General features: G+C 41.1%; 1 protein-coding gene and 1 pseudogene across 1 annotated transcript; both read right to left on the bottom strand.

Moving 5' to 3' along the window:
- Positions 1 to 279: 279 nt before the first annotated feature.
- LOC104677453 lies at positions 280 to 1,036 on the bottom strand (annotated as a pseudogene).
- A 12,900-nt stretch (positions 1,037 to 13,936) lies between these two features.
- Positions 13,937 to 14,867, bottom strand: LOC104677449 (olfactory receptor 1L6-like). Its single transcript, XM_010382477.1, is given in 2 exon segments — positions 13,937 to 14,314; positions 14,316 to 14,867. Coding segments are annotated over 2 exon segments (930 nt in total).
- Between the last annotated feature and the right edge of the window lie 2,981 nt (positions 14,868 to 17,848).

Raw genomic sequence — 17,848 nt, 5'->3', positions numbered from 1 at the left:
GTGGTTCCCATTCTCTGGTATGAATCTGCTTGGGTACCTCTCCACACTAATTATGTCATCCTGTAGGGATTGCTGGCCATCCTCCAGGCTGTAGTTCTGTCCCTGGCCAGTGGATCCTATTCCAGTCCTGCCACATCAGGCATTCCTCATTTGTTAAACCTGCCTGTAGCACTGAGCATTCATCCTGCCTTGGATTTGAGTTTTTCAAGATTGTAATAGAGAAGTTCAATTAGGAAGGCATTCAGAAGAGCCTGGGCTTCTGCTGTGGGGCAGGACTCTTTATTGAGCAGTGCATTTTCTCAAGCCAAAGAGTCTCCACAAAGCGTCTTTCATGTCCCGCTTCCTCAGGCTATAGACAAAAGAGTTCAGCATGGGGGTGACCATTGTGTATACAATGGATGCAATCATTCCAGTATCTGCTAGTAGGAATGAAGGCTGGAAATATACCAGAAACAGGGTTCCATAGAAAAGAGTGATCACTGTCAGGTGAGAGCCACGGGTAGAGAAGGCTTTGTGTTTCCCCTCATCAGAGGAAACTCTGAGGATGGTGTGCATGATGTGGGCATAAGAGACTAGGACACAGATGAGAGGGACAACACCAGAAAGAGTGGCTTCAGTGAACATCATGAAGTGAAAGACCTTGATGTCTGAACAGGCAAGTTTGAGGAGTGGGAGAAGATCACAGAAAAACTGGGATGGAATGGGAGGCCCAGAATGAGAATCGAGTCATCAAGAGAATGAGTGAGAAAACCTGGAGGTGGGAGCAGAGTCAGGACATGGCCGCCAGCAGCAGGCAGGCTTGGGGATGCATGATCATGTAGTGTAGAGGAAGGCAGATGGCCACGTAGTGATCATACGCCATCACAGCCAGCAGGAAGTTATCTAGCAGGGCTAATGCCATGAAGAAGTGCACCTGCATGAGGCACCCAGTATAGGAGATGGTGTGATGTGTCTGGATGTTCACCAGCACCTTGGGGACAATGGTGCACATCAAACAGGTATTGATGAAGGACAGATTTGCCAGGAAGAAGTACATGGGGTGTGGAGATAAGGGTCAGAACCAATGGCTTGAAGGATGAGCAGGTTCCTTAACACAGTGACCAGGTACATGCCCAAGAAGAGCCCAAACAGGAGAGGCTGCTGCTCTGGGTGCTCAGAGAAGTCCAGGAGCAGGAAGTGAGAGATGCTGGTCTCTTTTTTTTTTTCTTTTGTCTTTTTTTTTTTTTGAGACGAGTCTCTCTCTGTTGCTAGGCTGGAGTGCAGTGGTGTGATCTCAGCTCACTGCAACCTCTGCCTCCCGGATTCAAGCAATTCTCCTGCCTCAGCTTCCCTAGTAGCTGGGACTACAGGTGGATGCCACCATGCCCAGCTAATTTTTGTATTTTTAGTAGAGACGGGGTTTCACCATGTTGGCCAGGCTGGTCTTGATCTCTTGACCTTGTGATCCACCCACCTCAGCCTACCAAAGTGCTGGGATTACAGGCGTGAGCCACTGTGCCCAGCTGAGATGCTGGTTTCATTTCTAATTTCTGTTTAAAGTAGAATAGTTGGAGAAAAATCATCCTCAAACATAGACTCCAAACATTTACATAACTCTAGGCTGTTTGTTTTCTGTGATCTTCTCAAAGAGCAAAGACATGTATTGGTGTCAGGCACGTAAACATACATAAAGGTAAGAACCCTGGACAATGATAATGGGAGATCTTTTTAGGGGTGATTTTTACATTTTAGTTATTTAGCAATGTGTCCTGTAGACCTCCTGGATGAGGCTAAACTGGAGATCAAATGGAAAGACATTTCTAAATCTTAGTCTCCCTTCTTCATTCCCCACCCTTTTAAAATAGGAAAGCTATTCTATAGGTTTTTCATAGGTTTCAATTTTACAGTTTTTTCAAATTTGAGTAAAATACCTTGGGAATATGCATTTACTAGAAACTTATGAAGCAAACGTGTGTTTTATGTGTCTGTGTGTTGGGGGAGAAGGGGTAACAATGTACTCTGGTTACAGCTGAGACTCAGGTATTCTTGGCATATTGGGAGTATCTACCCTCTTGATCTTTTGAAGAACCTTCAGCAGAACTAGCATGGATAAAATAACTTTATAAACTCAAAATAATTTAAAAATAAAAGGTCCTGTCATAATTATCAACAGCATTATCAACGTCATCATTCATTAGGAGTGTTGGGTTTGGTGTCTTATAAGACTAGAGGGAAACCCTATCTTTCCTAGCTGTGTAATCCTCTACAACCAACGCATTTTCTTATCCTCTTTGAGCTTCCAATTTCCTAATCTGTAAATGATGTACAAGCTTTGTATTGTTGTAGATAATGAGATCACATATCCAAAGTGCTAATACAGAGTAGGCTTTCAATAAATGGTGATAATAGTTATTAGTATTGTTGGTAATAGTAGATAAAATGAAACCTGGAGTTTCTGATGTACTGAAAATGTTAGATGACATGCCTCCCAGCTCTAAACCTCAATTAGCTTTTATATTTTGGGCAAATGATTTTTTTTCTGAGCTTCATTTTCTTCCTTTTGTAAGCTGTGGACATAAACCTACCATTAAGGGCTGCTGAAAGCATCAAAATTCTGGAATCAGTTGCAGGCTTTTTCAGGCCCTATGACATAAAATCCAACACAAGAGATTCTAATTTGTGCAACTGGATAGTGGACAGGCTTTGCCAGCATGTGCTAACGTCATACTCTTGGATATGGTGATCAAACACATTCCCTCTGGGTCTGATAAACTTTCATTTGGCCACCAGCTTATGGGCTGTGACACTGAACAAGTTGCCCAATCTTTCTGGTTTCACTTTCTGCATCTGCTTGAAGAGGTAATAACAATACCTAACTCAAAAAGTTGTTGCGAGGATTAAGTTAGTTAGGGATTGTGCAGAACTAGAACAATGACTAGTTCATATCCAATGCTCATAAAATATTAGCTTTTGTTGATAGTCTTGTTTCTCTTGATAGAGTTAAGAAAATGAGAGCACTTTCTGCAGGTGATCAATTAGTCCTTTGTGTTTGCTCAGAACTTTCGTGCTTTTAAAATAGAAAGTCCCACTTGTGGGGAACCCCTCAGTTTTTGGAAAACTGGAATAACTTGTCACCATATATGCCACTTTTCATGATCACCATCCGTGGGAAGCTGGGGTTTGAAAACAGTTAACTTTATTTATTTTTTTTTTTTATTATACTTTAAGTTCTAGGGTACATGTGCATAACGTGCAGGTTTGTTACATATGTATACTTATGCCATGTTGGTGTGCTGCACCCATCAACTCGTCAGCACCCATCAATTCATCATTTATATCTTGTATAACTCCCCAATGCAAGCCCTCCCTCCACCCCCTCCCCCCTCCCCATGATAGGCCCCAGTGCGTGATGTTCCCCTTCCCGAGTCCAAGTGATCTCATTGTTCAGTTCCCACCTATGAGTGAGAACATGCGGTGTTTGGTTTTCTGTTCTTGTGATAGTTTGCTGAGAATGATGGTTTCCAGCTGCATCCATGTCCCTACAAAGGACGCAAACTCATCCTTTTTTATGGCTGCATAGTATTCCATGGTGTATATGTGCCACATTTTCTTAATCCAGTCTGTCACAGATGGACATTTGGGTTGATTCCAAGTCTTTGCTATTGTGAATAGTGCCGCAATAAACATACGTGTACATGTGTCTTTGTAGTAGAATAATTTATAATCCTTTGGGTATATACCCAGTAGTGGGATGGCTGGGTCATATGGTACATCTAGTTCTAGATCCTTGAGGAATTGCCATACTGTTTTCCATAATGGTTGAACTAGTTTACAATCCCACCAACAGTGTAAAAGTGTTCCTGTTTCTCCACATCCTCTCCAACACCTGTTGTTTCCTGACTTCTTAATGATTGCCATTCTGACTGGTGTGAGATGGTATCTCATTGTGGTTTTGATTTGCATTTCTCTGATGGCGAGTGATGATGAGCATTTTTTCATGTGTCTGTTGGCTGTATGAATATCTTCTTTTGAGAAATGTCTGTTCATATCCTTTCCCCACTTTTTGATGGGGTTGTTTGTTTTTTTCTCGTATATTTGTTTGAGTTCTTTGTAGATTCTGGATATTAGCCCTTTGTCAGATGAGTAGGTTGCAAAAATTTTCTCCCATTCTGTAGGTTGCCTGTTCACTCTGATGGTAGTTTCTTTTGCTGTGCAAAAGCTCTTTAGTTTAATTAGATCCCATTTGTCAATTTTGGCTTTTGCTGCCATTGCTTTTGGTGTTTTAGACATGAAGTCCTTGCCCATGCCTATGTCCTGAATGGTACTACCTAGATTTTCTTCTAGGGTTTTTATGGTATTAGGTCTAACATTTAAGTCTCTAATCCATCTTGAATTAATCTTCGTATAAGGGGTAAGGAAAGGATCCAGTTTCAGCTTTCTACTTATGGCTAGCCAATTTTCCCAGCACCATTTATTAAATAGGGAATCCTTTCCCCATTTCTTGTTTCTCTCAGGTTTGTCAAAGATCAGATGGCTGTAGATGTGTGGTATTATTTCTGAGGACTCTGTTCTGTTCCATTGATCTATATCTCTGTTTTGGTACCAGTACCATGCTGTTTTGGTTACTGTAGCCTTGTAGTATAGTTTGAAGTCAGGTAGCGTGACGCCTCCAGCTTTGTCCTTTTGACTTAGGATTGTCTTGGCAATGCGGGCCCTTTTTTGGTTCCATATGAACTTTAAAGCAGTTTTTTCCAATTCTGTGAAGAAACTCATTGGTAGCTTGATGGGGATGGCATTGAATCTATAAATAACCTTGGGGAGTATGGCCATTTTCACGATATTGATTCTTCCTATCCATGAGCATGGTATGTTCTTCCATTTGTTTGTGTCCTCTTTTATTTCGCTGAGCAGTGGTTTGTAGTTCTCCTTGAAGAGGTCCTTTACATCCCTTGTAAGCTGGATTCCTAGGTATTTTATTCTCTTTGAAGCAATTGTGAATGGAAGTTCATTCCTGATTTGGCTCTCTGCTTGTCTGTTACTGGTGTATAAGAATGCTTGTGATTTTTGCACATTAATTTTGTATCCTGAGACTTTGCTGAAGTTGCTTATCAGCTTAAGGAGATTTTGGGCTGAGACGATGGGGTTTTCTAAATATACAATCATGTCATCTGCAAACAGGGACAATTTGACTTCTTCTTTTCCTAACTGGATACCCTTGATTTCTTTCTCTTGCCTGATTGCCCTAGCCAGAACTTCCAAGACTATGTTGAATAGGAGTGGTGAGAGAGGGCATCCCTGTCTTGTGCCAGTTTTCAAAGGGAATTTTTCCAGTTTTTGCCCATTCAGTATGATATTAGCTGTGGGTTTGTCATAAATAGCTCTTATTATTTTGAGGTACGTTCCATCAATACCAAATTTATTGAGCGTTTTTAGCATGAAGGGCTGTTGAATTTTGTCAAAAGCCTTTTCTGCATCTATTGAGACAATCATGTGGTTCTTGTCTTTGGTTCTGTTTATATGCTGGATTACGTTTATTGATTTGCGAATGTTGAACCAGCCTTGCATCCCAGGGATGAAGCCCACTTGATCATGGTGGATAAGCTTTTTGATGTGCTGCTGAATCCGGTTTGCCAGTATTTTATTGAGAATTTTTGCATCAATGTTCATCAGGGATATTGGTCTAAAATTCTCTTTTTTTGATGTGTCTCTGCCAGGCTTTGGTATCAGGATGATGTTGGCCTCATAAAATGAGTTAGGGAGGATTCCCTCTTTTTCTATTGATTGGAATAGTTTCAGAAGGAATGGTACCAGCTCCTCCTTGTACCTCTGGTAGAATTCAGCTGTGAATCCATCTGGTCCTGGACTTTTTTTGGTGGGTAGGCTATTAATTGTTGCCTCAATTTCAGAGCCTACTATTGGTCTATTCAGGGATTCAACTTCTTCCTGGTTTAGCCTTGGGAGAGTGTAAGTGTCCAGGAATTTATCCATTTCTTCTAGATTTTCTAGTTGATTTGCGTAGAGGCGTTTATAGTATTCTCTGATGGTAGTTTGTATTTCTGTGGGGTCAGTGGTGATATCCCCTTTATCATTTTTTATTGCATCTATTTGATTCCTCTCTCTTTTCTTCTTTATTAGCCTTGCTAGCGGTCTGTCAATTTTGTTGATCTTTTCAAAAAACCAACTCCTGGATTCATTGATTTTTTGGAGGGTTTTTTCTGTCTCTATCTCCTTCAGTTCGGCTCTGATCTTAGTTATTTCTTGCCTTCTGCTAGCTTTTGAATGTGTTTGCTCTTGCCTCTCTAGTTCTTTTAATTGTGATGTTAGAGTGTCAATTTTAGATCTTTCCTGCTTTCTCTTGTGGGCATTTAGTGCTATAAATTTCCCTCTACACACTGCTTTAAATGTGTCCCAGAGATTCTGGTATGTTGTATCTTTGTTCTCATTGGTTTCAAAGAACATCTTTATTTCCGCTTTCATTTCGTTATGTACCCAGTAGTCATTCAGGAGCAGGTTGTTCAGTTTCCATGTAGTTGAGCGGTTTTGATTGAGTTTCTTAGTCCTGAGTTCTAGTTTGATTGCACTGTGGTCTGAGAGACAGTTTGTTATAATTTCTGTTCTTTTACATTTGCTGAGGAGTGCTTTACTTCCAATTATGTGGTCAATTTTGGAATAAGTGCAATGTGGTGCTGAGAAGAATGTATATTCTGTTGATTTGGGGTGGAGAGTTCTATAGATGTCTATTAGGTCCGCTTGGTGCAGAGATGAGTTCAATTCCTGGATATCCTTGTTAACTTTCTGTCTCGTTGATCTGTCTAATGTTGACAGCGGAGTGTTGAAGTCTCCCATTATTATTGTATGGGAGTCTAAGTCTCTTTGTAAGTCTCTAAGGACTTGCTTTATGAATCTGGGTGCTCCTGTATTGGGTGCATATATATTTAGGAGAGTTAGCTCTTCCTGTTGAATTGATCCCTTTACCATTATGTAATGGCCTTCTTTGTCTCTTTTGATCTTTGATGGTTTAAAGTCTGTTTTATCAGAGACAAGGATTGCAACCCCTGCTTTTTTTTGTTCTCCATTTGCTTGGTAGATCTTCCTCCATCCCTTTATTTTGAGCCTATGTATGTCTCTGCATGTGAGATGGGTCTCCTGAATACAGCAGACTGATGGGTCTTGACTCTTTATCCAGTTTGCCAGTCTGTGTCTTTTAATTGGAGTATTTAGTCCATTAACATTTAAGGTTAATATTGTTATGTGTGAACTTGATCCTGCCATTATGATATTAACTGGTTATTTTGCTCGTTAGTCGATGCAGTTTCTTCCTAGCCTCGATGGTCTTTACATTTTGGCATGTTTTTGTGATGGCTGGTACCGGTTGTTCCTTTCCATGTTTAGGGCTTCCTTCAGGGTCTCTTGTAAGGCAGGCCTGGTGGTGACAAAATCTCTAAGCATTTGCTTATCTGTAAAGGATTTTATTTCTCCTTCACTTATGAAACTTAGTTTGGCTGGATATGAAATTCTGGGTTGAAAATTCTTTTCTTTAAGAACGTTGAATATTGGCCCCCACTCTCTTCTGGCTTGTAGAGTTTCTGCCGAGAGATCTGCTGTTAGTCTGATGGGCTTCCCTTTGTGGGTAACCCGACCTTTCTCTCTGGCTGCCCTTAAGATTTTTTCCTTCATTTCAACTTTGGTGAATCTGGCAATGATGTGTCTTGGAGTTGCTCTTCTGGAGGAGTATCTTTGTGGCGTTCTCTGTATTTCCTGAATTTGAATGTTGGCCTGCCCTACTAGGTTGGGGAAGTTCTCCTGGATGATATCCTGAAGAGTGTTTTCCAACTTGGTTCCATTTTCCCCCTCACTTTCAGGCACCCCAATCAGACGTAGATTTGGTCTTTTTACGTAATCCCATACTTCTTGCAGGCTTTGCTCATTTCTTTTTCTTCTTTTTTCTTTTGGTTTCTCTTCTCGCTTCATTTCATTCATTTGATCTTCAATCGCTGATACTCTTTCTTCCAGTTGATCGAGTCGGTTACTGAAGCTTGTGCATTTGTCACGTATTTCTCGTGTCATGGTTTTCATCTCTGTCATTTCGTTTATGATCTTCTCTGCATTAATTAGTCTAGCTGTCAATTCTTCCACTCTTTTTTCAAGATTTTTAGTTTCTTTGCGCTGGGTACGTAATTCCTCCTTTAGCTCTGATAAGTTTGATGGACTGAAGCCTTCTTCTCTCCTCTCGTCCAAGTCATTCTCTGACCAGCTTTGATCCGTTGCTGGCGATGGGCTGCGCTCCTTCGCAGGGGGAGATGCGCTCTTATTTTTTGAATTTCCAGCTTTTCTGCCCTGCTTCTTCCCCATCTTTGTGGTTTTATCTGTCTCTGGTCTTTGATGGTGGTGACGTACTGATGGGGTTTTGGTATAGGTGTCCTTCCTGTTTGATAGTTTTCCTTCTGACAGTCAGAAGGACTGTCTGTTGGTCTGTTGGAGATTGCTTGAGGTCCACTTCAGACCCTGTTTGCCTGGGTATCAGCAGCAGAGGTTGCCGAAGATAGAATATTGCTGAACAGCGAGTGTACCTGTCTGATTCTTCCTTTGGAAGTTTCCTCTCAGGGGTGTACTCCACCCTGTGAGGTGTGGGGTGTCAGACTGCCCCTAGTGGGGGATTTCTCCCAGCTAGGCTACTCAGGGGTCAGAGACACACCTGAGCAGGCAGTCTGTCCGTTCTCAGATCTCAACCTCCGCGTTGGGAGATCCACGGCTCTCCCCAAAGCTGTCAGACAGAGTCGTTCGCGTCTGCACCGGCTCCCGCTACTTCCCCTGTTGGTCTTCAGCTGTGCGCTGTCCCCAGAGGTGGAGACTACAGAGACAGGCAGGCTTCCTTGAGCTGCTGTGAGCTCCACCCAGTTCGAGCTTCCCAGCGGCTTTGTTTACCTAGTTAAGCCTCAGCAATGGCGGGCGCCCCTCCCCCAGCCTCGCTGCTGCCTTGCGGATAGATCGCGGCAGACTGCTGTGTTAGCAGTGAGGGAGGCTTCGTGGGCGTGGGACCCTCCCGGCCAGGATTGGGATATATTCTCCTGGTGTGCCTGTATGCTTACAGCGCAGTATTGGGGTGGGAGTTACCCGATTTTCCAGGTGTTGTGTGTCTCAGTTCCCCTGGCTAGGAAAACGGATCCCCTTCCCCCTTGCGCTTCCAGGTGAGGCGATGCCTCGCCCTGCTTCAGCTCTCGCTGGTCAGGCTGCAGCAGCTGACCAGCACCGATTGTCCGGCACTCCCTAGTGAGATGACCCCAGTACCTCAGTTGAAAATGCAGAAATCACCGGTCTTCTGTGTCGCTCGCGCTGGGAGTTGGAGACTGGATCTGTTCCTATTCGGCCATCTTGCTCCGCCCCCCAAAAAATGAAAACAGTTAACTTTAATAAGGAGTTGTCACTGTCATTGTCACAATATCATCCTCATGACTTTTGGGTGGTGATGGCTCTGACGTAGTAGTAAAATGATGAAGCAGCCACTTTGGCTTGTGCTGACTCAGGTTTGAGTTCCATCTGTACCATCTTGGTCAAGTAATTTAACTTTTCAGAGTATCAATTGCAATATGAACCTAAATAAATCTACCTCAAATGATTCTAAGGCTCTACAAAATACGTTTGCTGAAGCTTTATAAAATATCTTTTGTTGATTTTTGGATTTCAGGATTGCAATTAAGAGAATGTGGACTTACATTTCACTGTGGTATATGTCACAATGTATTTATCCATACTACTGTTGATGGACATTTGGGTTTGTTGTATGATGTTCGCCATTATGTTTTTAAAAAATGTTTAGTATCCGAAGTGGAACTTCTATGCAGATAAAAAGGCATAAATGATAGTCAAATAAATATGGCTGGCCTTTTCAACTGTTTATTTCTTTTTAAAAATATCTTCTCACCAGGCACAGTGGGGCACTCCTGTAATCCTAGCACGTTGGGAGGATCCTCGTGCCAAGGTGGGAGGATTGCTTGAGCTCAGGAGTTCGAGAGCAGCCTGGGTGACATAGTGAAACCATGTCTCTACAAAAATATGAAAAAAAAAAATGTATCTTCTGCATGCAAGTTGGAGAAAAATTTTGAGACCACAATTTTCTAATGAGAACATCTCCATAACAACTATCATTTATCTTCCTTTGTTCAGTTATTGATATTTTAGCAATAGCCTAAGATTTCTTATTTCAGTAGAAATGACTGGAAAACTGGGATTTTGTAACCCATTTCTTTTATATTAAGTTAAATTAGATTACTTTTATAGGTGAGAGAGGAAAATCACAATGAATAAAACCAGAGCATCATGTTTGTTCCATTTTAATCTCTTCCATAAACATTCCTGTAGTCTTCTGATGTACCTGCTCAAGTTTCTCTGTGGTATGTCACAATGAGTAGAACTGGTCACTGAGTCATTGATTAGTGGATTAGCTCAGGTCTTCTGAGGACCAAAACGAGACTAGATGTGTGTATTAGTCAGAGTTCTCCAGAGAAACAAGGGCAATAGGATATATCTGTATATCTATATATAGAGCTATATAGATAGATATAGAGAAAGCTATTTATTATGAGGGATTGGCTGATGTGATTACAGAGGCTGAGAATTCCCATGGCTTACCATCTGCAACCTGGAGGCCCAGGAGAGCTGGTAGTGTAGTCATCCAAGCCCAAAGACCTGAGAACCAGGAGACATAATGGTAAAGTCCCAGTTTGAATCTGAAGACCTGAGAGCCAAGAGTGCTGATGTCCAAAGGCATGAGAAGATGGATATCACAGCTCAAGAACAGAGAGTGAGTTCATCTTTCCTCTGCCATTTTGTTCTACTTAGGCCCTCAGCAGATTGTGTGATACCCACCCACATTGGTGAGGAGTATCTTATTTACTCTGTCTACTTATTTAAATGCTAATCTCTTCTGGAAAACACCCTCACAAACATAGTCAGAAATAATGTTTTATCAGCTATCTGGGCATCCCTTAGCCCAGTCAAGTTGACGCATAAAACCATCATAGTGGCAAGAGATTTAGTGGAAGAAATCCTTCAGACTCAGTCTGAGACCTGTGGGAAAAAAGAGAGAAGGAAGGAGGATTGGTGTAGGAAGAGACTGCAACAATGCACCAGGGGCCAGGAGTGGTAGCTCATGCCTGTAATCCCAGCACTTTGGGAGGCTGAAGTGGGTGTATCACTTGAGGCCAGGAGTTCAAGACCAGTCTGGTCAACATGGCAAAACCTCATCTCTACAAAAAATACAAAAATTAGCTGGGCATGGTGGTGCACGACTGTAGTCCCAGACACTTGGAAGACCGAGACAGAATTGTATGAATCCAGGAGGTGGGGATTGCGGTAAGCCAAGATCATGCCACTGTACTCCAGCCTGGGCAACAGAGTGAGACTCTGTCTCAAAACAAACAAGCAAACCAAAACCAAAACCAAAAAAAAAAAAAAACAAAAAAACAAACAAAAAAAACCCCTAAGGTACCAGGAAAAGTTTGATCATTGGAGGATCCTAGAATGAAAGTTATTCATCAGAAGTGTCCTATATTTCTCTGGAATGGGCCTGTCCTGGTACCTCTGCAATGCCCAGTCATTGGTAGGAGCAGTCTATATAAACATGGCTTTGGCACAATGATGGTGATGGACCAGGTGGGGACAGTAGCTGGGGTCATTATGCTCTCATCACAGGAGATCTTAGTGGTATGTTTTCATGGCTACCAGTGTCTACCCTTTGCATAGCACAGATTCAATTATCCACGTATGTATGGTGAATAGATCTTCCATGGTTTCTATGGGCCCCTCTTCCATAGAGGAAACATAGAAGAGGACGATTAGTGGGATGAACTATAGCCCCCTTTGCACAGTTGGTCTTGAGGGTGAAACTTGTACTTATCCTCACTGTTACTCACTCTGCATTCTAAACTCCTCACCCTCAGTTCTCATCTTGGTACATATGGGGGGCTTATGCACCATTATTATTCAAACCTTTACTCCCAAGAGTATGAGACCTTGATAAGCATACCCTTCTTAGGTTAGGGTTGCTATGAGTGTCTATTTACAGTTACAATTGTGAAGGGAGTATCAGCAAATGTTCAAGTGGATCAACTGGGTTCTATATGTATTCCTTCCTGTCCTCATTGTATGAAAGCAATCTTACTCTGAGAGGTGGCTTTGGTATTGGAAAATGGTTGCCTAGAATTGATGTCTACCTATCTCCACTGACTGTTTTTCATCTTCTCTAAAAAACTTATTCATTATAAAACCCAATTTATTTGTCTCAAGTTATAAAGTTCCAAACACTATCACCATCATAATAAACAAGTTTTATCGAGCATTTACAATAGGCCATGTAGTGTGCTACTTGCTTTACACAGATTGTCATCTCATTTAATCTTCATGAAATAAGCTATTATTATTATTTCCATTTTATGGATGAGACAAGTTAGGTTTAGCAGGGTTGCTAATTTGTTGAAAATTACAAAAGTAGTAGCAGAGTCAGGATTTGAATCCAAAGCCATTATGCTCTTGGTAGCTACTCCCCTACACCATACCATAGCTGTCCCTTGGTGTGTATCTCCCACAAGTAGCATGCTTGCTGGATGATGGTTTTTATTCAATTGGTGTGGCTGTCGCATCCTTTTATACCTTGCTTCAAGACTGACCCTTGGAAATTTTTTTTATCAATTAAAGTCAGTTCATCTTCTGCAACATCTTTTTTTTTTTTTCATTGAGGTAGGTTGCTATATTCTCCCACCTTTTATTTTTGTATCAAATCCTCTTAGTTCTTTCCTTGTAAAGCTATAGTTTCCCCTCAACTTTTCTTCATTTGTCCGCTTCACATTCTTTAGCCATAGTTTGTATTTCAGATGTTTGAAGTGCTGGGCAGTGTGCCCCATGGAGGCTTTGATAGTGAAATTATTTGAAATTCAGTGAAGATGAGATGGAGGAACAGGAATGGAGAAAGAAAGGTCAGTGAGAATCATGTTCTAATGATTGAGGGAGGCCTTCTTCATATCCATTGGGATCCCCCCCAAAAAACTGACAAAATAGTGATAAAGTCCTAAAGAGAATAATTACACTTAATTTCCAGAAACACTTAGACTGAGCTCAATGGGAGGATGTATGAGAATGTGTTTGCCACCCCATTATAAAACATGGAATGCTAGTTGGAAAGGGACAGAGAAACATTTCTATATAACGTTATTCTAGTGGTTGACATTTATTATGATCTTGCTATGTACAAGACACTGTTCTAAGTATTAGGTTGGTGCAAAAGTAATTGTGGAAACAGCAATTTTGCACCAACCTAATTCTTAATACATAATTCATATATGTCTTAGAACACTTATTAGATCATTAAACTCTAACAACAATTGACTTTGCATATAAAGAAACCAAGGCACAAAAAGATTAATATACTTTCTTAAGAACACAGGGCTGATAACTCTTGGATCTGGGCTCATAGCCCAAGTAGTATACTAAAGGACTAGGGAATTAAAACTAAAAAAGGTTAAGTAAATTATCTAAGTCACTAAATGGCAGATGTGGAAGGTTTAAAACTTTTTTTTATGGTGAAATACTGGTCTACACTGGTAATGCACATGAGATGCATGAACTAGGTATTTCAAAGGAAAAGGGAAAAATATACCAAGGAAGGGGGAGAAGTTGGGGAATTTTTTATAACTTAAGATATTTATCATCTTAAATTATTTTGTAATTTAAGATGCTTATAATAATGACTCATCTAATTTTTATGAAGAAGAAAAACAAACTCTTATTAAAACAAACTGTTGACAATCTCCTGTCTGCTATTTGGAATATAAATACTTTTGAGGACAGAAGCTATGATTTATGTTACTTTCCCCACAGATTAAGTACTTGCAGATAGTAGGTGCTTAACATATAATTGCTGAGTTTATTCCTAAACTTCTAGAGGTAGCAAAATATGCTTATTCTATTTGGTTCTTTTTGCTAGCTTTCTCAAGGCCTGTTTCATGTCCTTGTTCCTAAGGCTATAGATAAAAGGGCTCAGCATGGGAGTAACTACTGTATAGATGACAGTGATCACACAATCCTTTGTCACCGAGTAGGTAGATGAGGGGCGAATGTACACAGATATTATGGTCCTGTAGAATAGCGCCACAACCGTGAGGTGGGATCCACAGGTGGAGAAGGCCTTGTACCTGGCTCCTGCTGAGGGGACCCTCAGAACAGCACAGGTGAGAGAGACATAAGAGATAATAATGAAGATAAAGGGACTCATGATCACAAAAGAGCTCTCTGTGAAGGCCAGAAGCTCATTGACAGAGGTGTCAGAGCAAGAGAGCATCAGCCAGTGACTGGACATCACAGAAGAAGTGGTGAATGACGTTGGGCCCACAGAAGGAGAGGCGAGCCATGAGAAGAGTGTGGGTGAGCGAGTGGAGGTGGGATGCCACCCAGGATGCGGTGACCAGCAGGAGACAGCGCCTGGGGCTCATGGCCGTGGTGTAATGCAGTGGGTTACAGATGACCATGTAGCAGTCAATGGCCATGGCAGCCAGGAGGAAGCTGTCTGTGATCCCAAAGGCCACAAAGAAATACATCTGGGTGAGGCACTGGGCAAAGAGGATTGTCCTTGTCTGAGTCAGCATGTTCACTAACATTCGTGGCACGATGACAGTGGTAAAGCAGATGTCCACCAGGGACAGGTTAGAGAGGAAGAAATACGTGGGAGTATGGAGGCAGGCATCCCCCCAGATGGTTGCAGTGATGACCGAGTTGCCAACCACATTGACCATGTACAAGACCAGGAAGCTGGCAAAAAGCCACACCTGTTTTTTTGAGTTTGTGGTCAGTCCCAGAATGACGAATTCAGTCACGTGACTCTGGTTTCCCCTTGGCATTGCTGCCCTAAGAGTAAAAAAATATGAAGGAATATTAGGTGTGTGTCCTAGCTTGGAGTCTTCAATTTGGTATAGGATATTTCAGCTTGCACACTGCATAAGAGGGAGCCATATACAGTCTATAATATAACTTCACAGATTTGATGTGGACACATCTTGATTTCACCTTCAACTTTCAACTGACTAATTCTGTGCACTTGAAAAAGGCACTTCATCTCTTGTTTTTTAAAAGACAAAAATTATATATCTATATTCTTAGATTATTCTGAGTATAAGTGGTAAAGATTATAGGAAAGATATTCAGAAAGTCATTATTTTTCTTCATTTCCAAAGGTGTGATAACTATGACACACTTTTTTTTTTCTTTTTTTTTCAAGACAGAGTCTTGCTCTGTCACCCAGGCTGGAGTGCAGTGGAGTGATCATGGCTCACTGCAACCTCTACCCACTGGGTTCAAGCGATTCTTCCACCTCAGCCTCTCCAGTAGCTGGGACTACAGGAATGCACCACCATGCCTGGCTAAGTTTTGTATTTTAATTGGGGCTGAGTTTTGCCACGTTGGCCAGGCTGGTCTCAAACTTCTGGCCTCAAGTGATCTGCCCACGTTGGCCTCCCAGAGTGCTACGACTGCAAGCATGAGTCACCGCGCCTGCCACTACGACACATCTTTTTGCTCTATCTGTCCTCTGTTGCTCTTCTTCTGTGGAGTGTTAAACTCCACCTGATGCTTCTGGCTACATTTTCTCTTTTTCTTCTCATCTGTATAAGAAAAAGTGGGTTATCCTAAGTTTTGCCTGTAAATAAAAAATTACATAATCATTGTAGAGGTCATATTTCTGGATTGAATCCCTCTTGGAAAAAACATACTTTTAGAATGTATTTGGCAGTTTAATTATGGGGAGGAAGGTCTAGGAGTGGCTGGGACCTGAAAATTCAACATGTCCATTAGAATGTGGAACTGTCTATGGTGGATGGGAGGCTGAAGTACAGTATCTGGCAGAGGGAGCCTATTTACCCAACATTGGTCTCGATGTTTCAGGGAGGTGAATGGCATCAAAGAAGACCCAGAGGAACTAAGAGGTGGGTGTCCTTAGAGGCAGGAAGTGTCCAAGGGGTGTAGTATGGAAAATGGAAATGTGAGAATATATAACATTATGGCAAAAAACACTGCAATGTATGAATAGGAAGGTGCTGAAGTTCAGGAACTGGTCCCTGTTCCCCACAAAAGGCTAAAGCCTGGGAGAATAAGCCAAAGTTTCAGTCTGGCAGGAATTCAGGCCCTAGTCATTTATTTACCAGGGTAGGGACTCAGTTAAAATGGAATGAGACCAGAAAATCATCAGGGCATCGATTTTGTTTCTTGAAACTTTGCTAAGGTTGTTTATTAGGTCTAAAAGTCTTTTGGAGGAATCTTTAGGGTTTTCTAGGTACAAGATTATGTCATCAGTGAACAGAGATAATTTGACTTCCTCTTTTCCTGTCTGGATGCCTTCTCTTTCTTTATTTTACCTGATTGCTCTGGCTAGGACTTCCAGGACTATGTTGAATAGAAATAGCAAGAATTAAAGCTATTCCTATCAAATTACCAACATCATTTTTAAAACAGAATTAGAGAAAACTATTCTAAAATTTACATGAAACCAAAAAGAGCCTAAATAGCCAAAGCAGTCCTAAGAAAAAGGAACAAAGTCAGAGGCATCACACTAATGGACTTCAAACTATACTACAAGGCTACAGTAGCTGGAACAGCATGATAGTGGTACAAAAACAGACAGATAGACCAATGGAACAGAATAGAGAACCCAAAAATAAAGCTGCACACCTACAACCATTTGATCTTTGCAAAGCTAACAAATAAAACAATGGGGAAAAGACTCATTGTTCAGTAAATGGTGCTAGGATAATTGGCTAGCCATATGCAGAAGAATAATACTGGACTCCTACAATTCATATACAAAAATTGCCTCAGGATGGATTAAAGATATAAACGTAAACCCTCAGACTATAAAAATCCTAGAAGAAAAACTAGGAAACACGCTTCTTGACATTAGCCTTGGCAAAGAATTTTTGGCTAGGTCCCCAAAAGCAATTGCAACAAAAACAAAAGTTGACAAGTGGACCTAATTAAAGAACTTCTGCACAGCAAAAGAAACTAGCAACAGAGTAAACAGACAACCTACAGAACGGGAGAAAATATTTGCCAACTATGTATTGAATTAAAGTCTAGTATCCAGAATATATAAGGAACTTAAATAAATTAAGATGCAAAAAGCAAATAATCCCATTAAAAAATGGCCAAAAAACATGAACAGACAATTCTCAAAGAAAGACATATAAGTGGCCAACAAATGTGAAAAAAATTCTCATCATCACTAATTATCAGAGAAATGCAAATCACAACCACAATAAGATACCATCTCACACCAGTCAGAATGGCTATTGTTAAAAAGTCAAAGAATAACACACTGGCAAGACTGTGGAGAAAAGGGAATGCTTATACACTATTGGTAGGAATGTAAATTAGTTTAGCCACAGTGGAAAGTAGTTTAAAGAACTTTAAGTTCCTCAGAGAACTTAAAACAGAGCTACCATTTGACCCAGAAATGCCATTATTAGGTATATACCCAGAAGAAAATAAATCATTCTACCAAAAGACACATGCACATATATGTTTATTGCAATGCTATTCACAATAGCAAAGACATGGAGCCAATCTAAGTGCCCATCAGTGGTGAACTGGATAAAGAAAATGTGGTACACATACACCATGGAGTATTATGCAGCCATAAAAAAGAGTGAAATCATGTCCTTTGCAGCAATATGAATGCAGTTCGAGGCCATAATCCTAAAGGAATTAATGTGAGAACAGAAAACCAAGTACTGCATGTTCTCACTTATAGTGGGAGCTAAACATTGGGTAGTCATGGACATAAAGATAGGAACAATTTTGCCACACGAGACTGCTGGGGGTTGGGGGAGGC

Source organism: Rhinopithecus roxellana, chromosome 16, assembly GCF_007565055.1.
Source record: "Rhinopithecus roxellana isolate Shanxi Qingling chromosome 16, ASM756505v1, whole genome shotgun sequence".
Classification (NCBI taxonomy): domain Eukaryota; kingdom Metazoa; phylum Chordata; class Mammalia; order Primates; family Cercopithecidae; genus Rhinopithecus; species Rhinopithecus roxellana.
This window is presented reverse-complemented; position numbering and strand designations above follow the sequence as displayed.